Source organism: Neoarius graeffei, chromosome 6 (genome assembly GCF_027579695.1).
Source record: "Neoarius graeffei isolate fNeoGra1 chromosome 6, fNeoGra1.pri, whole genome shotgun sequence".
Classification (NCBI taxonomy): Eukaryota; Metazoa; Chordata; class Actinopteri; order Siluriformes; family Ariidae; genus Neoarius; species Neoarius graeffei.
In genome coordinates this window covers 6,104,167-6,131,172 of record NC_083574.1, presented here as the reverse complement: position 1 = coordinate 6,131,172, position 27,006 = coordinate 6,104,167, and the positions used below count along the sequence as shown (strand labels likewise).

At 43.4% G+C, this 27,006-nt stretch overlaps 2 protein-coding genes across 12 annotated transcripts in view; one reads left to right on the top strand and one right to left on the bottom strand.

The window, feature by feature from the left end:
- gins2 (GINS complex subunit 2) overlaps positions 1 to 27,006 on the top strand; it is a 56,786-nt gene that overhangs the window by 20,469 nt on the left and 9,311 nt on the right. For 2 of the 9 annotated variants that reach the window (XM_060923223.1, XM_060923224.1), the window contains exon 5: positions 4,365 to 4,527. In XM_060923223.1, coding sequence (XP_060779206.1) covers positions 4,365 to 4,493 — 129 coding nt within the window. In that variant the 3' untranslated portion in view covers positions 4,494 to 4,527. Of the gene's footprint in view, positions 1 to 4,364; positions 4,733 to 18,488; positions 18,555 to 27,006 lie in introns of those variants that run through there. The other 7 variants (XM_060923217.1, XM_060923222.1, XM_060923216.1 and 4 more) reach the window with 5 other exon arrangements.
- The window catches only part of gse1b (Gse1 coiled-coil protein b), a 521,271-nt gene continuing 506,155 nt past the window's right edge, over positions 11,891 to 27,006 (bottom strand). For 2 of the 3 annotated variants that reach the window (XM_060923213.1, XM_060923212.1), the window contains exons 13-17: positions 22,788 to 22,901; positions 17,245 to 17,637; positions 16,565 to 16,876; positions 14,914 to 15,017; positions 11,891 to 14,535 (exon numbers count right to left, since the gene is read on the bottom strand). In XM_060923213.1, the coding sequence (XP_060779196.1) occupies positions 14,398 to 14,535; positions 14,914 to 15,017; positions 16,565 to 16,876; positions 17,245 to 17,637; positions 22,788 to 22,901 (1,061 nt within the window). In that variant the 3' untranslated portion in view covers positions 11,891 to 14,397. The remainder of the gene's footprint in view (positions 14,536 to 14,913; positions 15,018 to 16,564; positions 16,877 to 17,244; positions 17,638 to 22,787; positions 22,902 to 27,006) is intronic. The other variant, XM_060923214.1, reaches the window with a different exon arrangement.

The window sequence follows — 27,006 nt, the reverse complement described above, 5'->3', positions numbered from 1 at the left end:
TAATATTAATTGGATGGGGGCTAATGCGCTCAGGTCGCACATGAAGTCGGAGAAACACGTCAGGGGAATGCGCGGTCGTGGGCAGCAACAGTCTATCACCTCGACAGCTAGCACTAGTGCTAGTGCTATACCAACGGCCACACCACCGCAGCTGCACGAGCAGACCAGACCCGTGGACCCGACTCAAGACTTGAAGATTGTGCTGGGAGGCAATGCCACGCTTCGGGCGGAGACTCTGTGGTGCCTTAACACGGCTTCAAAGCACCAGTCTCTGAACTCGAACCAGGGAATAGGGATGTTGGATGACAAAATCTATGTGCATGTCACAAAATCTTTCTGATTGATACTTGGTGCAATTTGATGTCGTGGTGGTTGTAAAAAAAATCTGAAGGTAGTAAAAAAAGGTATTAAATGGTAGTAAATTGACTCAAAGATTGGTGTATATAGCCTGTGATCTATAAATGCCCTGGTTAGCTTAGCTTAGCGTAGTCACTGTAATCTGGCGTGTCCAGCTAGCATTGTCGTTGCAAAAGTGAATTAAATAACTCAAGATTGTTTATAATTATTTCTCATGATTTGTACAGTCACATCGAGTACACATAGTGCAAATTAACACGAAGGGATTTACTAGACCAATTTATATCTGGAACTATTTTCAGCCACAGCACAGGCAAAGCACCGCTGCAGGCGCAAAGACACCGCGCAGCGCCTGAAAACGGGTGCGCAGCGCCTGAAAACCCGTTTTCAGGCGCTGCGCGGTGTCTCTGCGCCTTCCTTTTCCTACCTATTCCTTTAATTGCTGCAATTAACTAGTTAATTCTGATTCTATTTCTCCTCTCAGTTATAATCTGTCCTGCTTTTGAAAAGATCCTCTCTGGGGGGACAGATGCTGCCACTATACACATCCTCCGTGCCATCACGTGTGTAAGCCGTGGATAGAGTGCAGCCTTGGTCTCCCACCAGCTTAGCGGGTCTGCGTTTCGCTGTCACCTGGCGGCAGCGCGCAGTGATAAGAAGGGAGAGAAAATAGTGCCAAGTGATTTCGAGGTCTGACTTTTTATTTGGCAACGGTTTTGTGATGCAAATATATCACTCTTTTGAACACGTACAGGGAGTGCAGAATTATTAGGCAAGTTGTATTTTTGAGGATTAGTTTTATTATTGAAAAACAACTATGTTCTTGATGAACCCAAAAGACTCATAAATATCAAAGCTGAGTATTTTTGGAAGTTGGAGTAGGGCTTTCTTAGTTTTAGCTATCTTAGGAGGATATCTGTGTGTGCAGGTGACTATAACTGTGCATAATTATTAGGCAACTTAACAAAAAACAAACATATACCCATTTCACTCATTTATTTTCACCAGGGAAACCAATATAACAACTCAACATTCACTAATATACATTGCTGGCATTCAAAAAAAAAAAATCAGTGACTAATATAGCCGCCTTTCTTTACAAGGACACTCAAAAGCCTGCCATCCATGGATTCGGTCAGTGTTTTGATCTGTTTGCAATCAACATTGCGTGCAGCAGCAACCACAGCCTCCCAGACACTGTTCAGAGATGTGTACTGTTTCCCCTCCTTGTAGATCTCACATTTGATGAGGGACCACAGGTTTTCTATGGGGTTCAGATCAGGTGAACAAGGAGGCCACGTCATTAATCTTTCTTCCTTTAGACCCTTTCTGGCCAGCCATGCTGTGGAGTACTTGGATGCGTGTGATGGAGCATTGTCCTGCATGAAAATCATGTTTTTCTTGAAGGATGCTGACTTCTTTCTGTACCACTGCTTGAAGAAGGTGTCTTCCAAAAACTGACAATAGGACTGGGAGTTGAGCTTGACGCCATCCTCAACCCGAAAAGGTCCCACAAACTCATCTTTGATGATACCAGCCCATACCAGTACCCCACCTCCACCTTGCTGGCGTCTGAGTCGGACTGGAGCTCTCTGCCCTTTGCTGATCCAGCCACGAGCCCATCCATCTGGCCCATCAAGACTCACTCTCATTTCATCTGTCCATAAGACCTTAGAAAAATCAGTCTTGTGATACTTCTTGGCCCAGTCTTGACGTTTCATCTTGTGTGTCTTGTTCAGTGGTGGTCGTTTTTCAGCCTTTGTTACCTTGGCCGTGTCCCTGAGTATTGCACACCTTGTGCTTTTTGACACTCCAGTGATGTTGCAGCTCTGAAATATGGCAAAACTGGTGGCGAGTGGCATCTTGGCAGCTTCACGCTTGACTTTCCTCAGTTCACGGGCAGTTAGTTTGCGCCTTTTTTTTTTCAACGCGCTTCTTGCGACCCTGTTGACTATTTTGAATGAAGCGCTTGATTGTTCGATGGTCACGCTTCAAAAGCTTGGCAATTTTAAGAGTGCTCCATCCCTTTGCAATATATGTCACTATTTTTTACTTTTCTGAGTCCGTCAAATCCCTCTTCTGACCCATTTTGCCAAAGGAAAGGAAGTTGCCTAATAATTTTGCACACCTGATATAGGGTGTTGATGTCATTAGACCACACCCCTTTTCATTACAGAGATGCACATCACCTGGTATGCTTAATTGGTAGGAGGCTTTCAAGCCTATGCAGCTTGGAGTAGGCCAACATGCATAGAGAGGGTAATGTGGTCAACATACTCATTTGCCTAATAATTCTGCACTCCCTGTACTGTTTTGAGACGAAAAACGTTTTACTTTCGTGACCCCAACAAACTTGCCGGACTACTTTCGTCTGGACCAAAACTGGACAAGAACTGGACTCACAGGATGCTGTCAGGGGTAAGTCAGTGTGTTTGCACGACACTATTGATGGGGATGCCATACAGATTCATGTCAAAAATCCCGAACTATCCCTTTAAGAATTCCTCCTTTTTAACAAATAAATACCCGAAATATAAAATAACTGATTGTGCGTATGAAAAAGGCTTTGGACGAAATGACCTGTATGCGTACTTGATGGTTGTTAGAAGCGTCTTATCTTCAGAAAATCCTGACTTTTTTTTTTTTATAAATAATATGGGTCAAAACTACACGTCTGTCTTCTAACAGTTCAAATCGTGGTAATAGTGAGAAAATTCAGCCTTGTTTACAGACACGCTTTCAGCGGCTGCCATCCTAGTTGCTTTGTATATCCGCCATCATGGCGGACGCTCGTGACATAGCACGTTTTGATCACGTGGTTGCAAGTCATCTGTACATCGCTGCCAACGTTTAGTCTTCCGTCACTACCGTCGCAGCTACCATGCTTTCATTTGCATATTTACTCCGCCCCATTTACGCAACGGATCGCCTCCGAAATCTGCCGGAATACCCACGGTTCTCACGGATCAACCGGCTACATGTGACCTTAGCACAAGGTGGGTTTGACATTTGAATGATGTGCATATGTTTTTATTTCTTGAGCCCACCTTACATTCCATGTTCATGAAGCTCCGCCCCATTTTCCCTCCAAACGAGTTTTCTCAGCTGCTTTATGCATTTGTACTGAGGCCATGGCTTAAACAATTATGGGGCTTTTCCACTACCAACGCGGCTGAGTCGGGCTGAGCCGTGCGGTGCTGAGTCGAGCTGAGTGGGGCTGTTGGGGTTGCATTTCGACTACAACCGTGCTGAAGTGGGTGGACACATTGGGTGGAGTTAGCGAAAGTGGGTGGAGGTCACGTGATGTCGTTAGGCGGCACAAACAGTGACATCAGTGACCTTTTAAGCGGTAGTCTCACGACCCGGATAGTAAACAATAAACATGGAGGACATGGAGTCGTTAGTGCTCCTCAGCCACAACACAGAGAAACGTCTGTGTCTCCACGATGGACCACTGGCTGGCCTTTCCTCGCTTGGGTTGGTCTTCTAGTTTTCTGATCTTCTTCTTTGTCGTAATTCTTCTTCTTCCGGGTTTACGGTGTTTACAGATCCCAGCGTGCTCGCGGGGCGTGTGTGGGCATGTGAGGACACTCCTCCTCACCAATCAGTGCACAGGGGAGTGTCTGCTCACGCCCCTAGCCCCACTCAGCTCGGTTTGGCTCGCTTCAGCCCCACTCCAAAACCGTGCGAGTTTTGGGTGCTGAGTAGGGCTGAAGTGAGCTGAGTCGTGCTGCTCTGAGGTAGTCGAAACGCGAGCCGTGTTGGGCTGAAGTGAGCTGAAAAAGGGTAGTGGAAAAGGCCCATAATTTTTCAGCATGTTCTACAGCTTATTTTGTATAAGTAAGAAATTAAAAAAAAAAATGCTTATTGCACCTTTAACCTTTAGTTTACATTTGATTTTCCTGAAAAGGACAAAAATCGCATATCAGAAGAATTCTTTTGTTATAGTGTTGTACTGTGGGAAATCATCCAGGAATTAACTCTCTCTGTCTCTCCTCTGTGTGTAGCTGGATAATCTGACTCTGATGGAGATCAACACCACACGCACTTTCCTGTTGGATTCTCTGAACTACATGTACAAACTGCGCTCCAACCTGCAGCCCGGCTCAGGCTCGGGGAAATCGCAGGATTATTAACCAGGATGTTTGTGCGGTGTATCAGGGCGGTGAGGTGAGGTGAGGTGAGGCAGGGCTTGACATTAACTTTTAAACCCACTTGCCCTGGGGGGTAAACTTCCACTTTTCTCACTCGCCCCCTATTTTGCGAGCACTATTTTTTTTAGGAAAACCATAGAATGAAGATCACACATTGAGTTGAAGTTTGGTTATTGGTTGCTTTTTACTTGTAATGAACAATAACAATTTTATCCAAAATAGTTTTTTCCTGCCTTAGTCGATTTTTATTTCCATTTCACGTGCGTGCAGCTGTTGTAAAGTTCAGTGTGTTTGTGTAGAACTCTCTCAGACTGTAGGTTCATTACTCGATAATGTAGAAATCATAAAATAGAAATCTATAACAAAGTTTGTATGAAGAAAACAGTGGGGTGCCAAGACTTTTGAACAGTACTCTGTTTGAGATTTTTTTGTTTGTTTTTGTTATATCATACACCTCTAGGTTAAAAAAAAAACCCGGTGCTGCCTCATGACAGACAGGATAATGTTTGAGTTTAAAATTAGGGCTGGGAATCGATCCAGATTTCCCGGATCGATCCGATTCATAAGGTCACGATCCGATTCGATATCGATTTACTTAGATATTGCTGGATTGTCACTTTAAAGTAAAAACTGTCCCTGTTGACAGGAACAGCCCCATACGTGTTTGTGCATGTAATTTAACACCAAATGCCTTCTCCAGTGCAGTTTGATTCGCCGCAGGTTTAGCTGAAACTGTGTCGGCGTGGTGCCTGGATAAGTGGTTGCGGAGATTGGTTGTATTGCCACTGTATTTTACCTCTATGTGGCACAGTTTGCACACTGCTTTTGTTCTGTCGACTTCGTCTCTGTCCTCGTAACGTTTGAATCCAAAGTAATGCCATACAATAGCTTTCAGGCCAGGCGGTGATTTTAGCTGCGCAGCTTCAGCCATCTCGCGTTCTTAAGTTTCGGTTTCGTTTGCTGGCACCCGCTTTTTATATCGGTCCTTGCGCGGTCGAGAAAATAGTGCCTATAGCCACCTGGAAGAGATCGATCCACACATTTTTGAATCGATTTCGTATTTTTTGAACGTGAATCGATATCGGATCGTGGATCAATCTTTTGAACCCAGCCCTATTTAAAATTATCATTTAGTGTGTGGGTTGTGAGTGTTTTATACAGACCTGGCAACCTGGAACTGAATCAGTGCAGCTGGTCTGTCATGACACAGCGAGGGTTTTTTTTTTTAAATAAACTTAGAGGTGGATGATTATAACAAACAAACAGATATAAATATTTTGCACAGGACTGTGTTCCTCTGATAGCAGAAACAAAGCTCCAGCTCTTTCTGCTCTTAATCTGTTCTTTCAGGATTTATCGCGCATGTCGCTCCTTGTTGAGGTTTTTTTTTTTTTATGCCGGAGTTGTTTGAAACCAATTTCTGTGTCGAATAAGGAAGCGACTTCACCTTTAAGAAAATCAAACGCTTTCATGAAGGAGCTGACTCGAATGCGAGCAGAAAAAAAATAAAACGAGATTCTTAAGCAAACTCTTCCGTCCTCATGTCCGACTTTCTGTTTTTGTAAAATACATTTTAAATACAATCGTGAATTTCTCTGGAGTTTTCAGCCTGAGCTCATTTCCTCGTTGTTCTTGAAGCATTTGCTTCTATTTGTTAACGTTTTTCTTGATAGCGGGGAGACGGTAATGCCTTTTATCTATTCCTCTGTCTGAACAAGCAAAAACAGCGCAAAAATTAACCATGTTGAAGACAGATTAAGCCTTGCTTGCACGAAAGACAGTGTCTGTCTGACCTCAGCTGTAATTATCACGTGATGCATGACGTCATGCACAAGGGGTCTATAACCAGTACGCGTACCATACTACAACAGCGGGGGGATATACAATAACTTGCAAAGCAGTAAATGAAACCGAGATGAAGAAAACAGCCAAGACGTAACGGCGGATACATAATGAAGGACGCTTGTAGGAACTGAAATAAAAGATCAAAAAGCCTCATTTTTGTGGTGCTAATTCGTAACATATGCTCATTCCAACTTGCCCTGGGCAATCGGGCAGTCCTTAATGTCAAATCCTGTGAGGTGAAGTGACGGTTTCCGGCTGCGACTCATCGCAGCAGTGTTAAGTGTTTATTACGGCTGTTCGTTTACGTCGATGTCTGTCTTCGTGGACGCTTCAGTGGTGCGGCTTGATGAGCAAGTAACAGCCTTTGGGTTATTTGTTAAACAAATCCTGCAGAAGTAACACGAAAATGTCACCAAGCTGTACGGAGACGTGTGCTTAACTTTAAGGGAAGTCCAGTGTTTGCCTACATTCACACTAGCGACAAATTCAAATGATTAGTGATTGATTGGTCCAAGAAATCGTTCACGCTAATCACATGGCATGTGTGTTTCTTCACTTAACCAAACCTGATGCTGAGCACGTAACGTGTAGATCAAACAACCAACTTTTTTAATTCTAGCTTCGTTCTCAGGTTAGATAGCTACGTACTAGCTACATACGCTCAGTAGGGATCTCTGCTACTTCCTGTCGAGCTTTATTTATTGGTCACGTTTAAGTCGTATCTGATAGACGGGGCTAAAATGAAGTCATGATTTTTCCTCCGTTATTTTGTGGAGGAAATGGGAACTAACTGCAGGTTAGAACTCGAGAGAATTGAGCGAAGGATAGGTTGAAGCTAATTGTTTGGATTTGTCACTGAAATCGCAGCTTGCATGTAGGAAACGATACTTGCATAGAAAATGAACGCTTGCTAGCAGAGGTGGGGACTTGAGACTTGGGGACTTGGACTCGAGTCGACTCGAGTCACTGTTTTCATGACTTGTGACTTGACTTAAAACATGAAAATACTTGAGACTTGACTCGGACTTGGAAGTTTAAGACTCGGGACTTGACTTGACTTGACACACGATGACTTGAGTGTTATTTCCATCGTGTTTTTATTGTGAAAATAAAATGTAATATGCACATACTTCAGTAATTTTGATTGCACTGCCGTTGCGTTGTCACCGCCCTGTCCATCAGGCACGCTCTCTGCGTGGGCTATATACCGGCACGCCCCATGCCACGATGTGTTCACAGATTTCACATCATATCATCATGTCAGCCATCCCAAGAGTAATCACTTTCGGCTTCAAGGGCTACTGCCTAGAAGGTAAACGACGAACGGCGCAGTGCAAGATTTGCAACGTGACGATTTCTGACAGCCAGACCACGACCTCCAATTCCATCCGGCATTTGAAGCTCCATTCTGCCCAGTAGGTTTATTAATGTGTTGTTATTTGGTGATGGCAGCTAAACTCCTCGTTAGCCAATGTTAGCCACGAGAGTGAGCGGTAGGAGGATTTTAGCCGTTGCAGATGTAGCTAGGGATTCAGTTTATTATTGTGAAATTCTTATGTGAATGCTGGTAAGCAATGCAGTTACGTCAAGTTTAATGATATTCAGGGATGGGAATTTTCCGCGGATCCGCGGAATTCCGCGGATTTTATCAACCCAGGGGTCATTTTTGTGAATCGTCTAAATCCGAGGAGAAAATATTTAGGGGGGGGTTAGGTATGTGTTGACCCGGTCAACCATCAGGAACAAGGCTCTGTTTACATCGGCAGTTCAGAACGTACACTGTATTTGATTGGCCGTTGAGAGAGAAATATCGCGATTTGACCGATGGTAAACGAGCATAGATAGGAAAGGCCAAAATGTCACATGTAAGCTTCGTTCTGATTGGTTCTTCGCATTTCGCTTTCTTACTCCTTCAACATGGCGCTCCACGAGGCCGGAGATTGAGGATGTAACAGCGAATAAGAGCTTCAAAATGGTGAAAATTATCACAAAAGAAAACGAATCGCTTATTCAGGTGATAGATAAAGACGTGAAGAATAAATTCCGTTGGGACTGGTTAGAGAGAACTGTAACTTTGAAGATAAAAATCGGCAAAACCACTGAAGACGTAGCTGAGAAATTGTCCGATTTCATTGGAAAATGTGACGCTCCCGGCAAAGCCCAATGTATCTACTGCAATGACATTATTAATTATGGCTCTCGCGGGTGCATTGCTTTGATTGAACATGCTTCAGAAGGGAAGAAAGGGAGCTGAGAGAACTGTTCAACAGGGAAATTGTGTTTCTGTTGAGACAAGTTCACTGCAAAAGAGGCAACTGCATTCTTTAATAAAGTAACTGAAACATTTACAGGATTATGTCAGATATTCTGTCTTTGTGTTTAATTTATATTCATCATTCCTTTCATTCTAGCATGAAGTTAAAAATTCTTTTTAGCTGAGCATTATTGAGACTATTTTTGTTTATTAGTGTCCAAAACTCAAGCTTCTTTGGACTGAAAATATTATTCAACTGAGCAATCTGAGACCATTTCTAGTGGTCTAAAATGTATAAAACTCATTAGCTTCCGGGGGCCTTCGGCCCCCTGGACCCCCGATCAGGCTCCGCCCTGGACCTGGCTGAGGGCCGATGGCCCCCAGACCCCTGATTAAATTTTCAGCTGAAAATACAATTTCTCATTCTCATCCCTGGATATTGTATATCAGTAGTAGTAAGCTGATTGTGCACTTTGCAGTCGTGATGCTGAATAACATAAGCAGCTTCCTACCCTGTTGTTCTGTTTCAGGGTGAAGCTAATGGTCAGCTTGTGAACATGTACACGTTCATGAGCAGTACAAATTCGTGTAAGTGTGTTCGTGTACATTAGCCAGACTATCCATAGGGCAGAGAGGCAGGGGAGTTTATCATAGCCGTTTGAAATAGCAGTGCAGCAACCTGCACATTTTTTTCGTCACACTACCCAATCAAAAAAGAAAAGAAAACTCTGTCCCACTGCCTATCATGCACTATTGAAAAAAGCGCCACGATTTGGATTCCCCGGCATGCCACTCGCTGTTTGAATACAGGCTAGCAGCAATACTAAACTCTGCAAGATAGGCTGACTGTGCGCGGGAGTCTCGGTTCCCGCTGTAACACAGTGTTACGAAAATAAATTGTGCAGTCATCCAAACCACAAATTTACATTTAGTATATCAGGCTACCAGGCCGCCAAAACAATGGTTTGAATGACTACAATTTAGAGAGCACAACTCTGTAACTGAACAGGTGCATCGGATATTTCCCAGTGAGGTAATTTAAAAAGTCAAGTTCAAGGAAAGATGAATCCCGTGCACTGTCCTTTCCGTATTGTTCCCGAAACGTTGCACTTGTGGTAAGGAGGACAGTGCGTTAGCCACGACCGAAACGTTGTGAGCAAAGTTCCTGTGGAAAGGAACGCGCGGGATGCATATTTCATTTAACATTTATTTTCGTAACAATCTATTATAGCGGGAACCAAGACTCCCGCGCCAAAGTCGTTCTATATGTCCCCGCTCCGCACAGGCTGAGGCGCCTCGGAGAGGGAGAGAGCGAGAGAGCGCTTTTGCACACACCTCTGTAGCTTGTCATATGGGGTAAGATGATGTCACTTTTGCACGGGCGAACAGGTCTTCTTTTTGAGACCTAAATTATGTCTGACACATTTCTCTATCCTTTGGTTTTTTTTTTTTACTGGCGCAAACATACATCGAAGTCACTTCAGGTTTCTCCACATGTATCTTATTAATAATAATCATCTCATCTGACGTGATTGGAGGAGCTCATGCCCGTTAACCCAAGGTGTCGTCCTACCCTCTTTTAACTACGCACGTAACAGAATGCCAATTCTCTGTTTATTTTTCTTGTTGGCTGATGACGATGTGAGAAACTTGCGCTACGTTCACACTGCAAGGCTTAATGCTCAATTCCGATTTTTTTTGTGAAATCCGATTTTTTTGTGAGGTCGTTCACATTAACAAATATATGCGACTTGTATGTGATCCTCAGTATGAACGAAAAGCGACCTAAAAGTGTTCCGCATGCGCATTGCAGGATACGATGACATCACACGCAGTGAGCATGGCCAGTGTTTACGGAAGTAAAACCGCCCGGTTGCGGTATGACCCATCCAATCTAGCTTGAATAGCTGCATCCCCCCAAATGGAAATCAGCTCCCTAACCTCTGCGTCCTTCCATTGAGAAGATTCAGAACCTTCACAGCCCGAAGCGTCCCTCGCATTGATGTCATGCGCAGGGGCGCAGATACGTTTTTTGAACTGGGAGGGACAAAAAACTGGGGGGGACAAAGCTGCCAGCAAACCATCCCCAACCCCGATATGCCTGTCAAACTTGTTGTTAGTAACCATAGCAACCAAGCTCGAGCTCGCAACCTGTGCAGTCTGCGCAGCTCAACCAACCGAATATCAGTCTGTGAGTTGTTGCAACTATGTATACACTGCTGTGCACCTCAATAAACCGAATGATAATTAGTCTTTTGATTTTTCCGTGAGGTTTGCCTTATGCAAAGAAAGACAGCATAGACGGTTTTTCCTCCCTATAAGTGGGGGGGACCGAGCGAGGTGAATTTAAATCTGGGTGGGACGAGTCCCACCCTCTATCTGCGCCCGTGATTATGCGCCATGTTGTTGTAACTTTTTTTGAGAGACCCGCCGCCTACTTCAGCGCAGAATAGTGACGTTTGTGGCTTGTTGATGACGTGTAAGTCAGATGAATGCGACCTGGCGGTTCAGACTGAAGTCGCATATGAAAAGAGCGGATAGGAATCGGAATTAGGACCACATATCCAAACGGCCTGGGTCGGATTTGAAAAAATCGGATCTGTGTCGTTCATATTGTCAATAAAAGATCGGATACAGGTCACATATGGGCGAAAAGATCGGATTTGAGTCACTTCAGCCTGCAGTGTGAACGTAGCCTTAGTTGGCTTTCAATCTTGCAATCAATTTTGCCATCAATAAATAACTTTGTGACATTATTACTGTTTTGTTTTATGTATTTTACAGAACATGAGTATTTAAAATGCAAATATTTAACAGGTTGGGCACATGTGCCAGGGATGTTTACTGATATTTACTTATGTATTGCCTTTTCAATGTATTAAATTCATATTCTGCTGCTAAAATTACGCCAATACGCCTAAGGTGACTTGACTTCACTTATTATAGGACTTGACTTGACTTGCCCAAGACAAAAAAAGACTTGGGACTTACTTGGGACTTGAAGGTTAAGACTTGAGACTTGCACATGTGTGACTTGGTCCCATCTCTGCTTGCTAGTGTGAATGGAGGTTAATACTCACTCGCCCTCTACTGGACATCCTTTGAACTGCATTAATAACTGCACCTAATTTTATACTTCAATATGAAGCGTAAATCTTTGCTATAAGGAAAAGGTTAAACAGCAGGACAGAGGGTGTGTCTGAAACATGTATCCAGCTTTAAATACGATTCCTACTTGGAAAGGGAAAAAAACGAGATTAAAATGATCCATACGACACCATTGTTCAGTTCTGAAGCATTTTATTTTTTTTGTCTGAAATTACAGCAATATATTCATAAATACCTAATTACTACATTCAACAAAGAATATATTACATTACATTGAATTCAAACAAGTACATTTTTTTTTTCCTTAAAAACATGATTTCACAGCATCTAGACATCCTCCATTGGGTTCGGGGGCGAGGGCGGAGCGGAGCGGGGCGGCTACTGCGTGTGCGTGCGCGCGCTAGTTGGGCGAGAGACAGGGAGATGGAGAGAGGGCGTGTCCGTGCTCCTGGACAGGCAGTGGTAGTGCTCGCTCAAGCACACAAATGCACTCAAGTACACACACTTGCACATGATGGACGCTCTTTAGGGCCAGCCTCGGGTCTGTAAACATGGAACCGCCTCCAGAAGCGGTCCATCCTGTGAGCCTGAGTGCTAATAACGTGAACCTGTGACGAGCTGAACGACCCGATTTATTAACGTTTTGAGAAATGATTGATAGACGTGTGAGCCTTTGCTGATCGCGGCTGCTGCTTTGGCCTACTGCTGACAGGACGAGAATAAAAACAGAGACGACGAGTAACGGTGCAGAAGTTAGGAGAGGAGATAAAACAGGCGAGCGTTAATAAGGAGGCTGAATCGCTTGAGCGAGCAGATTAGGATTCTTTCGGTGATATCTAAAAGCAGATCTAAGGTTTTTTTTTTAATATATATATAGATTGGGCTTTCAGTCAAATTTGTCTGTATATTTAAAACGAACAGCCGTATAAAACTAATCTAATCTATGGGCGGGGCTATGCTTGTATTTGTGATGTCACTAACCGAGCCATAGCGTTGCACCAGTCGTGTTCGATATCAATATGCACGTTATTAAAGGATAAGGATTGTAATATTAGTTATATTTTATATTCTGTTAATTATCATCTAGCCAGCTAGCTATTAGGTTATTGGGATGTTTCTTATTTGCATATCATGCATATTCATGTCTAGAGCCTGGCATTATTGATGAAGGATAAAGGTGTAGAGATATTCCTTGGTCATTCTCTAGTGTTACAAGACTTATTAAATTTTTCATCTTATGGATAGAGTTCAAATGAAGACTTGAAATTAAAAAAAAAAAAAAATTCGAACCATTTTGTCGCCCCTTTGATATTTGGATCGATCAGGAGCTGTGGACAAAATGGCGTCTTATATACTCCGTTGCTAGACGAGTGATTTACACAGATTTTAGGCTACACATTTCTTGTGTGTGTGTGTGTGTGTGAGAAGTAGCTTTAACCTGAGGACACACACAGGCACGCTGTGTACACATCCTGTGATTAATGATTATATTTGATGCTCATTAACGACGTTGGAGTGAATCTTGCAACATTTGACACTCCGCTGCTATGAAATCTGCTTTTTGGCCGTCAGCTCTCGTGTTACGAATGGCATGGTTCTGTGGGTACCTTTGGCACAGTACTCGCTGATTAAATGTCTCTTTCACAAACTCTAAGGTACAAAAAAAGGGACTGAGTGCAGAGAATGCATGCTGTTTGACCGACTGTAAAAAGAAAAAAATAAAAATGATCACGAGCCTGTGGTTGTGATCGAGGGGGAGTGTTGACGTTCTGCTCTTCTTTAGACGTGACGCTGCCTTTGGGGATGGATGCTACTGTGGTAGGCTATACACACACACACACACACACCGGAGGTGTACACTGAGCTCTTCCTCCGTCCTTTATCCTGACCAGCAGCAATACAAACACTAAAAGCAAGGCTCCAGCTTAACGCCCTAAAAAGCATGTGCATAATTATTATTTTTTTAAAAATGGCAGGCTTCTTTTTTTTTTCTTCTTCTTCAAAGAACAATTAAAGTAAGTAATAAAAACATACAAAAATTCCTTTCCATTTTGTTTCGATATTTACAATACAAGGCTGAAGCACCTTTTTTTAAAATTTTTTTTTCTTGAATAAAACTTTCCTTAACATTTTTTAAATTTTTTTTTCCCCCGCAACAAAAATGTGCATTTTAATTTTTTTTTTTCTTTGAAGTTCTTCCCTAATTTCAAAAGGAGTTCCTTGTAGTAACACAGTACCTCCAGGTAGTTCTTCTGGGTTTGTCTCTTAAGTGCATTTCCAGTTGAAGGCTCCTCAGATCTCCAGGTGAGATGGTGCGGTTGCCATGACGGTATATATATATTTTGAGGAGTCACATGACCATTCGGTTTGTCTACATGATCTGTCCTAGTGAGGTGTGTACCTATATGTGTGTGTGTTGTGGACCGAACGTTCCTGCGAGATCCAGGCGGGTTGGTTAGTTGGTAATGGGCGTGGCACCTGTCCGAGACCTCAATGGCACGTTTTATGTCAGAGTGTGGGCTTGGCGTTGAAGCATCCGTCCTTCTCAATGTGCTCACAGTGCACCATCTCTCCACCTCCGCCCTCGTTCTGTGGAGGACCGGCGGGGGGGAGTCTGGGGCGTTAGAAAAGAGGGGAAAGGAGGGGGGGTGGATGAAGGTCAGGTGAGTCAGTGTGATGTCACCTGGGAGGATATCCCTTGAAGTGAGCCCTGCTCCAGGCTGTATGTGGCACGCTCAGACACTTCCTGAAGTGCTCCAGCTCGGCCTGCAGCTTCTCCCTCTCAGCTGCCAGCTTCTGCTTCTGAGCCATCAGCTCCTGCGACAAAACGGAGAAATTATTCCATCTTTAGGTACTTCAGCATATTAACATATGGTTGCATTGTTTACTGAAGGGTTTCAAACGTCTGTCGTTTTTCAGCGGCGTCTTTGTTTTGTTCACGAGTGGCCGGATTCTTCGAGAAGAAAATGTTCCGATTTAAATTTGTGCCGCACTTCATGCAGGACGACTGATCCTTTTTTTTATTGCCATTTTCCACTCTGTCCCACCTTTTTTCTGATTTGGGACTGTATTTACGGGTTAAATGAACAGGAGAAGAGATTCTGCGTCGCTACAGAACTCACGGCAAGAGAACCGAGATGGAACAGAGGGGTGTGAGAGAGAGAGAGAGAGAGAGAGAGAGAGAGACACACTTACCCCCATGGAGTGAGAGACCTGTTCAGCAGTCAGGCTGAGGTTGTAGTGTTGGGCTTCCAGCTTCCTGCACTGACTGTGCAGCACCTCACGCTCGATATTTTGCTCTGAGATGAAACCAACAAGACGAGGCATGACACAGCGAGAGAGACAGAAAGCGAGAGAGAGAGAGACAGACAAGACAGAGAGAGACACACACGCACAGACAGAGGACAGACAAGGCAGAGAGAGAGAGAGACACACACAGACAGAGAGACACGCAGACAGACAAGACAGAGAGAGAGACACGCGCAGACAGAGGACAGACAAGACAGAGAGAGACGTGCACACACAGACAGGACAGACAAGACAGAGAGATGCATGCGCAGACAGACAAGACAGAGAGAGACGCACGTGCAGACAGAGGACAGACAAGACAGAGAGAGAGACACACAGACAGAGAGACATGCACGCGCAGACAGAGGACAGACAAGACAGAGAGAGAGAGAGACACGTGCAGACAGAGGACAGACGACAGTGAGAGACACGCAGACAGAGTACAGACAAGACAGAGAGAGACACGCAGACAGAGGACAGACAAGACAGAGACACGCAGACAGAGAACAGACAAGACAGAGAGAGGCATGCAGACAGATGACAGACAAGACAGAGAGAGGCACGCGGACAGATGACAGACAAGACAGAGAGAGACATGCAGACAGAGGACAGACAAGACAGAGAGAGAGAGACGCACGTGCAGACAGAGGACAGACAAGACAGAGAGAGAGAGACGCATGTGCAGACAGAGGACAGACAAGACAGAGAGAGAGAGAGAGAGACGCACGTGCAGACAGAGGACAGACAAGACAGAGAGAGAGACACGTGCAGACAGGACAGACAAGACAGAGAGAGACATGCAGACAGAGGACAGACAAGACAGAGAGACACACGCAGACAGAGGACAGACAAGACAGAGAGAGAGACACGCGCAGACAGAGGACAGACAAGACAGAGAGAGAGACGTGCAGACAGAGGACAGACAAGACCGAGAGAGAGACACGTGCAGACAGACACACGCAGACAGAGAGAGACACACGCAGGCAGAGGACAGACAAGACAGAGAGAGAGACACGTGCAGACAGAGGACAGACAAGACAGAGAGAGAGACACGTGCAGACAGAGGACAGACAAGACAGAGAGAGAGAGACGCATGTGCAGACAGAGAAGACAGAGAGAGAGAGAGACGCACGTGCAGACAGAGGACAGACAAGACAGAGAGAGAGACACGTGCAGACAGGACAGACAAGACAGAGAGAGACATGCAGACAGAGGACAGACAAGACAGAGAGAGAGACACGTGCAGACAGAGGACAGACAAGACAGAGAGAGAGACACGTGCAGACAGAGGACAGACAAGACAGAGAGAGAGACACGTGCAGACAGACACACGCAGACAGAGAGAGACACACGCAGGCAGAGGACAGACAAGACAGAGAGAGAGACACGTGCAGACAGAGGACAGACACAACAGAGAGAGACACACACGCAGACAGAGGACAGACAAGACAGAGAGAATGTGACATTTAGTGAGTGACCTGTACTTCCATTCGCCAGCTCGTCATGCCAATTAAATGTCTTTGAATCTGACAGGTCTAATAATCACTAACTCGCTCACCTTCGACATATTCCTGATACGCTTCGAAGATGGACTCGATCCCGTTCCACCTGGGTCCCAGAGCCTCTTCCTCTTCCTCCTCTTCCTCATCCCCTTCGTCCGAGTCTTCCTCGGTGGAGAGTTCGGGGCGTGATGGGCCGTCTCTCCGGGCTGTGGGGGGGCAGTGCAGACCGTTGGGCTGGAGTGCGGGGTGTATGTGAGGGTGTGTGTGAGAGTGTGTGCTGCGGCTCGCGCCGCTCTGCAGCTCCGGGATGTTGTAGTGCACTGTGGAGTCCATGGTGTGATTGGGCTCGGAGATGGCCGAGGCGCCACCTGGTGGAAGGAGAGAAGAATGGACAGGTTTAAAAAAAATATATAAACTAATTAATATTAGACAATTTAAACTTCAGATATTTGCTCAAATAAGAGAACATGTTCTTGAGTATATTGGCGTTAAAGAAAAATTACACCTCTTAATAAATGTTTTTAAACCCCAGATGAAATAATTTCTAAAATAAACCTTACACGAGACAAGTCAACTGTTTCAGCTGATCTGGAATCGGTCTTAAATCTCAAGCTAGTTTTCACGTCTCTCTTTTATTACAATGGATCCAAAAAATCCTACCTTCTACATCGAAACTGTAAAAATTGGTGCCTCTGTTAATGTAATCCAAACAGAACCAAGAAGAGAAAAAGCCCACCTTTGTGCTTCTGCAGTGCTTTCTGAGTGGACTGCAGCACCGATTCGTGGAACTGCTGGGCAAACTCCTCGGCCGTGAAGCTCTCCCACGTCTTGGTCCGGCCGTTCAGGCTGCCCCCGCCGTCTTTAGGGTGCGCCGGAGGACGTACGCTACTCAGAAGGCTGGAGGGCTTTTTGCTGAGGATGACGTCGCTGCTTCGGTTTTTATCGGCGTATGGCAGGGGAAGGGGCGTGTCCTTCGGTCTGAGCGGTTCAGAGACTGAGGGTCTGAGGTGCTCGGGAGGCGGGGCGGAGGAAGGCTCAGCTGGGGGTCCAGTGGACGGAGGTGAAGGACTTGGGGGTCTGGCACTGACTGACTCACCTGACTGGCCCGGAGACTGGGATGAGGAGGAATCTGAAGGAGAAAAATAAAACGCGTGTTTCTAAGAAATTCCAACAGTGTTCATTAGGAAAGAAAAGGAACCAAGAATAATTCAACTTTCAACATCTGGAGCTGTCACTGCACGCAATATACACCATCTGGTTTAACGGAACTGATGACACTGGAGACATGAGCAGCGAGTGCAGCACTAACGCCATATTGTTTTCCTCATCGTGGTGCGCAAACACAAAGACATCACTCGTTGTTGTTAAAAAAATCAAGATTGACAAGCTAGCTAATTAGCAGGCGGTATATCATCCACGATAAATTGCGGTACAAATTTGAATCGATGAAATAAAAAACGGTGATCATTATCAGACTGCGTAATCTTAGTTTTTCAATAATGTACAATATCAGGAAAGCGTGAGACTTCATCGTAGATGGAAGTAACACAGCTCTAATGCCATGAAAAAAAAATCTAAAATGTTAGACCTGCTGTGTGACTGATTGTACAAACAGATTTATCAATAAATCAGGGTTCTCTATTTAGGGCGGCACGGTCGCCTCACAGCAAGAAGGTTCTGGGTTCGAGCCTAGCGGCTAGCGGGGGTCTTTCTGTGTTGAGTTAGCATGGGTTTCCTGCACAGTCCAAAGACATGCGGTTAGGTTAATATGGGACGGCCTTGAGCTGAGGTGCCCTTGAGCGAGGCACCGAACTCCCAACTGCTCCCCGGGCGCTGTTAGCATGGCTGCCCACTGCTCTGGGTACGTGTGTGTGTGTGTGTGTGCATGTGTGTGTTCACTGCTTCACATGAGTTAAATGCAGAGAGGAATTTCACACGTGTGTGATAAAGAAAGCATAACTTTATTTCTTTTCTTTACAGACTGCTGGAAAGTAAAGAAAAGAGAAGCAAATGGAGGCAAATTTTCATTAAATTCGATTAAGAAAAGGCCTATTTGTTATTATTCTATCCACATTCACTGGATATGCGCAATCGCACGCTCTGATTGGCTACTCTACTACTAGGATATCAGCTCATATACCTACAGTGAGTAGAGAAAAACAAAATGGCGGTGCGCGTTACTGAACCAACTGAGGACGAAATAAAAACTGTACTCAAAAACAAAACCCCAACAAATACAGAAAAAAAGCAACAAAATACGGAATAAAAGTATTTGAGGGTAAGAACGTATCTTATTTTTTCAAGAATTATTATTATAGGGTTTTTCACAATTAGGGCCCTTTAAATCATGTGCAGCGTCCACCCGACAAGTGCCTGTGTAAGTCGTTACTATAGAAACGGTAACGTATTAGAACGAAAGTGTTTAATATAAAGCCTCGGTCACAACCAGCCGTACGTGATCCTACGGCCGGTCTACGTGCAAAAAACGCACGGAGGGCGCGCGTGTGACGTGCTGATTTTCGAGCCGTAGACCAGCCGCAGAGGTTCTTTGTCATGTCAAACAAACTCTACGGGCGCTTACGGTTTTTTCAGGTTGCAAGACAAACTTACGGCCAACGTGCGTCTTTCTCCACGAAAAAAAAACGCAGCGATTTGGGAAACGCCAAAAATCGCACGGCCAAAAAATCGTACGTCCGGTTGTGACCTAGGCTTAAGGGTTGTTTTACAATCAGGGTAGGCAAGCTAAAAATCACATTTAACACTTATTATCTTCAATATCAAAAGGCCTGACTAAATACTAAACTTGGTTGTTTATTGTAGCCCTGTGATCGCTCTATTTACCATGCAAAAAAAAAAAAAAAATTGGTGATAACGTTATTTTTGGTGAATGTATGGCAATATAGGTCATATTTAGCAAAATTACTCATGTCATTTAGAAAAAGTGCTTTTTTGACCACAGGTAGCTCCAAAAGGGAGGCACTTACATCATTCTTTATACCATAAAACAAATATTTGGTTCCATATCATTGGAAACATAGTTAAGTTTTAATGTTGAATGCCAGTAAGTTTTCAGACTATTTTGATCAAATTAGTATGGAATTGTGTCCAAAAAATGTCCTCTCCGAGACGGCTAATTTTTCAATACAAAATAACATACCGATATCTAAAATGATTACCGTAAAATACCAAATAATAGCCCGGGCGATTATTTGTCTCAATCACGTAAGAGACCCGGCGCGTATTAGAGACTAGGCGGCTATTTGGAACAGGCGATTAATTCCTTCTTCACAAACACCTTCCCCAAAATCTACCTCAAAACGGGGAAAAATCATTCTCAGATAGGCCTACTTTTAACCAGTATAACTTACAGTTTGTTTAGAGTTAGATTACAGATAGCACGGTGCCGACTTCGGGGAATTTTGAAGACGCAGAATGCATCTTCGCATGGCACAGTCGGGGTGGATAAAGGATAAATCACACACCTTTTCCTGTTAATGACTAGTTAAGCGCATGCTTTACAAAATAATCAAGAAACCACACCATTGTCTGTGCGCAGCACTGTGATTTAATTACTCTGCAAAGTTATGGTCACTTGCTATCACCCTCACCCATGCAGCCTCCACCCTTTGCGCTTCGCGATGTCTGTCAATCTGAAATTGCATGGAGGGCGCGACGTTGAAGCAACATAATTAGGGTGCGAAGTGTCAAACCAAAGGGTTTTTTCTTATGCTGAAAAATAAGTGACCTGCAGTGGCTACATACTGTCATCTTGCATCACGTTTCTCTCCAAGACGTCTCCCTATTTGGCGGATATGAGCCTATTCCCCGAGTGAGTTGGTACGGTGGCTCGACCCCGTAGAAAACTTAAAGTTCGGATGAAAGTTAGTTGAATAGGTTACTGACTTGTAGGCCTACATGTTGGCTGCCTGACGCGTGCTTCTGCCCAACTTGCACGACAGATTACTTGTTGAAAAGGCCCCTTGGATTAGATTGGCCGCGAGCAGACTGAAATGCATGTTAGAACGCTCTCACCTTTTTTGTAAAGCGTCTTCCAGATCCGAATGGGTAAGGGCAAGTGAAATGGTATAAGGTCTTTAATAAAACTCAGTGTGTGCTTTGACGCATGCATTCGGCAATTTAGGTCGTTTAACAGAAGCAGCAGTCCAACCTTGGAAACCCGCAGTCCTCAATGTCACCACACACGCTGGCTTTCGTTGGGTATACCCAAAGGGGTGGCTAAGACATCTGTCAAAAGTTACGGAGTTGCATTCCTCAAGGAATATTACGGTAGACCAAGATTATAACATTGAAATGGCATGTTTATTATCACGTAACAAAATGTTGTAAAGAGTATTATAGAAATAATTTCATTCATTCATTCATTCATTCATATTGTTTCGGTAGAAAACTATGCAATGCAAAATCGTTTAAACACCAGAAAACCAGAAAAGTGCTGGGCCTCAAGATTCTAGATAGAACGTTCGGACGCTTTTTTTTTTTTTTTTTTTAGACCCTGGCGAGTATTCGGAACCGGCCTTTATTTGTCACAACACACGCGTACACCCGGCCGTTAAAGGGAACTCGGCGGTTAATTGGAACTCGGCTATTATTTGGTATTTTACGGTATTTTCATCCTAAAATGTGGTCAAGATATTGGGACATAAATATTAGAGACAACTAACACAAATCTTACAGCCTTATATTTAAAAGCACTATGGAAGCAGTGGATTCTGAACTGTCAAAAAAATAGTCCTCTCTGAGAATCACTTCATTTGTTTCTCCCAGCCCTGCTTAAAGCTACACTTAATCTTCTTTATCTTATAGCAGATTACACAAAACTACCATACACACGTCAAAAAATTACCTGAAATCTGTTCTTTAACTCGTCCTTCACTTAAAAACTGTTACAAGAACCAGTTTGAATCAATCTGAATTTTGGACCCCTGTGACACAAACTTTGTACCCTGATTGTAAAACAACCCTTAATAAACCTGTGATTTGAACTACTGTCAGTGGTGCTGTTAGAGAAAACTAATCAACACCTTCTAATCAGACTTGAGAATTCGACAGCGCTGCGGTATAAATCAAAATAGTTCTGCACTTAATTGTTTATTACGGAAGCCGAGAGAGGCCCTTCATATAATCCTTTTTTTTATTCACCTTGTTATCCCGAGATAACGACATAATTAATTCAGGATCTCGAGAAAACAAAACCGTTATCCCGAGATAACGACATAATTCATTCAGGATCTTGAGAAAACAACACAACTAATTCGAGATCTCGAGAAAACAAAACAATTATTTCATGATCTCGAGTAAACAGCTGAGAAATGGTTCATTCAGGTGCGCCAAGAGACTTGTGATATGCTGACTTTGGGGTTATTTCTCATTCTGTATAGACGTTTCTGCTCTGTGACATGTCCGCCAATTTCTAAGTCTTCGTTGTCTGACCCACAGGGGGGCGCAGCTCTGCTAGAAATCTCAGCTGTTTTCTCGAGATCGTGGAATAATTGTCGTTTTCTGGAGATCGCGGAATAATTGTCTTGTTTTCTCGAGATCGCGGAATAATTGTCTTGTTTTCTGGAGATCGCGGAATAACTGTCTAGTTTTCTGGAGATCGCCGAATAACTGTCTTGTTTTCTGGAGATCGCCGAATAACTGTCTTGTTTTCTCGAGATCGCCGAATAACTGTCTTGTTTTCTGGAGATCGCCGAATAACTGTCTTGTTTTCTCGAGATCGCCGAATAACTGTCTTGTTCTCTCGAGATCGCCGAATAACTGTCTTGTTCTCTCGAGATCGCCGAATAACTGTCTTGTTCTCTCGAGATCGCCGAATAACTGTCTTGTTCTCTCGAGATCGCCGAATAACTGTCTTGTTCTCTCGAGATCGCCGAATAACTGTCTTGTTCTCTCGAGATCGCCGAATAACTGTCTTGTTCTCTCGAGATCGCCGAATAACTGTCTTGTTTTCTCGAGATCGCCGAATAACTGTCTTGTTCTCTCGAGATCGCCGAATAACTGTCTTGTTTTCTCGAGATCGCCGAATAACTGTCTTGTTTTCTCGAGATCTCGAATTAATTATGTTGTTTTCTCGAGATCTCGAATTAATTATGTTGTTTTCTCAACATCCTGAATTAATTATGTCGTTATCTCAGGATAACAAGGTGAATAAAAAAAGATTATATGAAGGACCTCTCTCGGCTTCCGTAGTTTATCATGATTGGCACAAATGATTAGCTTTATAGGCAGAGTGTGTGTGTGTGTGTTTTTACACCTTACCAGACTGATGGTGCCGCGGGCTCTTACACAGTGGGAAAGGATTATGCCTGATGGTGTCTAGAGTCACACTTTTCTGTTTAATGGCATGCAGCAGCTCCACCACTCTCTCGTTCTCTGTCAGAAATAAAGGAAACGCACTTCAGAGCCTCGTCTGAGACGCGAGAGCTGCGAGCGTGAGATACGACTGGCAAACTTTTATACGATGCTGGAAGTGCACAACATTATGAACGTATCAGTAAAAATGTTCGTTTTCCACTAACGTGAGGGAGCGCGAGAACGAACAACGGACTCAACGGTTAAAGTGACACCGCGATCAAACACCGCTCCTCTGTGTGAGTGGATGAGTTTAATTTCAGCCAACTGACTCGGTGAAAACAATATCATTCTTAGGAATAAACCACTTGGGTGTGTTCTGGTGTTTAACAGTTATTCGCTGAAGGTGATGTGAATATCGGTGAGATCAAGTCCAGCCTGAGGTGGACAATTGTTTTAGTATAAATACACAGGTGATTATTTGAAAAAATCATCTTCAAAAATCGTTCATTTCAATCTTCAAAAGCGGCGTGCAAATGTGATAAAGGCACGGCGCAGACTTGTCACTTATCCAGGCCGAGTCACATAAAATAAATCACAATCCCATTTTCCCTTTGAATAGTTTTAGACCAAACTTCTTCGCAGCATCTTTGGTGCTTTTAGGAACAGCACTCATTTTCTTTCATCATTTTGTAATTCTTTCTCATTTACAGTGACGAGCTCATTGGTCGCCATTTTGCCGAGGTGATTATCGAGAAATAGTCCAAATTTCTCGCGCATGATTTCCTATAATCACCTCCGTATCTATACTAATAACTACTTATTAATCTCGCTTGCTCGGTCTTTACGGGAAAATATCAGACCGAGGTCTTGACAGTACAAAAATACCTCGGTCTGATATTTTCCCATAAAGACAGATCAAGTGAGGTTAACAAGAAGACAGTCTTCTACTGCAGGGCTTTTCAAAGTGTGGGGCGCGCCCCCCCGGGGGGCGCAACGTGAGGAAACATAAACCAGAATAATGCTGCGTTCATGTGCTATGGGAAGATGATATTTTCCAGTTGGGAAGTGGTATTTACCAGTGCGTTGTGTTCACATGCTTTTGTTTGTTGTTGTTGACAAATTAAAGATGGTGGACCAGATTCAGAATCAGGCCTGTTATTTGGCTAAAACAATTATAGACTGCCTTGTTCATCAGCTGCAGCAGGAATATGAGTTATCAAAAGTCAAAAGGTAAATAATGCTGAATATTTCCTGATCATGACAAGTAGAGATTTTCTTAACACATTGAATGCCACGCAGTTTTTGGAAATTTGGCTGTAGCCACAATGAGAGTAGCCAGTATCTAGATCATTGTTGGCGTTCTTTGGACAGCCACAGAATATTTTGTATTAGGCTATAATATACATATTATAATAATATAATATAATATACATAACATGACTCGTTTAAAAGGTGAGAGTCAGCTTTCCGTAGGTGAAAACCACTTCTTTCTTGGTTCATAAGCTAGTCTTGTACCGCTCGCCGCCATGTTGAAAAGGTTAAAGTTCATCTCATCTCGGCAACTCGTGTATCAAAATTTTCTACGAGTTGCCCAGTGGAAAATACCACAAGAGGGGGCGTTCATGTGTGCTTTCCATGTTGGCGTTTGGTATTTACCATAATTCCCATAGCACATGAACGCACCATCTGTTACTATTGCGGACATTTAGCGAACTTCAGCTAGCCTTTGCCAGAGACAAAATGGATCGATTTTTAGTACCTAAAGCTACAGTGAGTGAGGAGACAGAGTCTGGGCCAAGCAAAAAAACCCCAGAGCCTCCAGGATGTTGCGATTTGCAACTTCAACGCAAATTCAACCAATCCCCGCGAATTCAGGGCGGTGTTGCAATTATATCCAATCACCGCAATTTTCCCGCAAATTTGACCAGTCGTTGGCGTCGTCTTGAGGTGACGTCGACAAACTACCTTCCGCCTTACTTCCGTGTATACGTTCAAGAGAAGCAGCATGCGTGCAGTGTTGCCAGATTGGGCGGTTTCAAGTGCATTTTGGCGGGTTTTGAACATATTTTGGACTGGAAAACGTCAGCAGTATCTGGCAACACTGCGTGCGAGTCAGTGTTTATATAGGCTTAAATTCTGTTACTGAAAGTGTGTTATGTTTACAGTGAAGGACTGTGTGCACTTTACATTATTTTTTTTACTTAATACAAGAAATTAATGGATGCCAACATTTTTGCCAAAATGGTATTTTATTTTCCATTGTTTGGCAGCTTCAGCATCATACTGTGAGATTCTGTTCAAATTGTTTTTTTTCTTCTATGAAGCCTGAGCCATTTATTTTATTAGTTTATAATTATTGTTTAATTTAGTCTTCAGGAGAGACTGCCTGCACACAGTACTAGTATTAATAGTTTTTTTTTTTTTCTTACATGAAAGCTGAGGCATTTATATTATATTTGAAGGTAACTTCATGTTGTGCTGTGAGGTTCTCTGCACTTTAACTTTTGAACCAGCAGGTGCATTTGGATAAGTAAAGCCTATATTTCTGCATTTTTGTAGTCCTGGTAATCTTTTATATTGGTAAAGTTGTTTATAGGACCATTTCTCAGTGTCTTTGGTTTTTAAATCAATAGTTTTTCGGTAATAACTTTTAATATTTAACATATCACTCAATTTTAATCACAAAAAGAGAAAATCGCAACAATTTCTCGCAACTTTCACTTCCTCCCGCAATGTAATCGCAACAAAAGCCTAATAAACACCGCAACTTTCATTGCAATTTTTTGGAAACCCCCCCGCAACATCAGACATTTTAGCCTGCAACAATCACAAAAAAGGCCCGCGACATCCTGGGGGGACTGAAAAAAGAAGGAAGTATGACCACGATTATTTAAAGTTTGGATTTTCATGGACTGGATCTGAAGATGCTCCACTGCCACAGTGTGTTGTCTGCCAAGAGGTGCTAGCTAACGATGCTATGAGATGTTTAAAATGTGTAAAACAAGATGTTTTAAAAAGCACAGATGTTTAAAATGTGAAAAAGAAAAAGATAATGTGTACAACAACCATTTTTTAAAAATACAAATGGAACATTAAGTATAGCAACAACAAAAATTGTAAAGGGGGGCGCTGTTGTTTATTTGCTCTCTGCGGGGGGGGGGGGGGGGGGCTGACTCTCCCACACTTTGAAAACCCCTGCTCTACTGTATATCCCCCGCCCTATATACCAACTTTCAACATATTACATTTTTCAAGTTCTGCTGCAGGAAACCAACCCGACCTCTTTACACTGACCTCAGCAGCCCGTGGAATAATAAACCCACTGGACCTTTTCATTTTTAGCTGAGCTAAAGATTCAAATTTCTCACATTTCTTCGTATCAAAAAGCACATATACACTACCGTTCAAAAGTTTGGGGTCACCCAGACAATTTTGTGTTTTCCATGAAAAGTCACACTTTTATTTCCCACCATAAGTTGTAAAATGAATAGAAAATATAGTCAAGACATTTTCCTGGCCATTTTGAGCATTTAATCGACCCCACAAATGTGATGCTCCAGAAACTCAATCTGCTCAAAGGAAGGTCAGTTTTATAGCTTCTCTAAAGAGCTCAACTGTTTTCAGCTGTGCTAACATGATTGTACAAGGGTTTTCTAATCATCCATTAGCCTTCTGAGGCAATGAGCAAACACATTGTACCATTAGAACACTGGAGTGAGAGTTGCTGGAAATGGGCCTCTATACACCTATGGAGATATTGCACCAAAAACCAGACATTTGCAGCTAGAATAGTCATTTACCACATTAGCAATGTATAGAGTGGATTTCTGATTAGTTTAAAGTGATCTTCATTGAAAAGAACAGTGCTTTTCTTTCTAAAATAAATAAGGACATTTCAAAGTGACCCCAAACTTTTGAACGGTAGTGTACATTACTTAATCAACACATATACCAACTTTCAAGACCGTACCACTCAGTTTTTAAGTTCTGCTCTGGAAACAAAACCTACTCCTAAGACTAAAGGCCAATTTATGCTGACAGTGCAGTCCTCGCAGATGGCGTCGCAGATGGCGTCTGCGTAGCCCCCCCACCTTTGCAGACGCTCTGCGCACACCTCCCGAAAATTGTGACCACCGCAGACAGCCTCGTAGACAAGAGGGCTCTGATTGGTCCACTCTACATC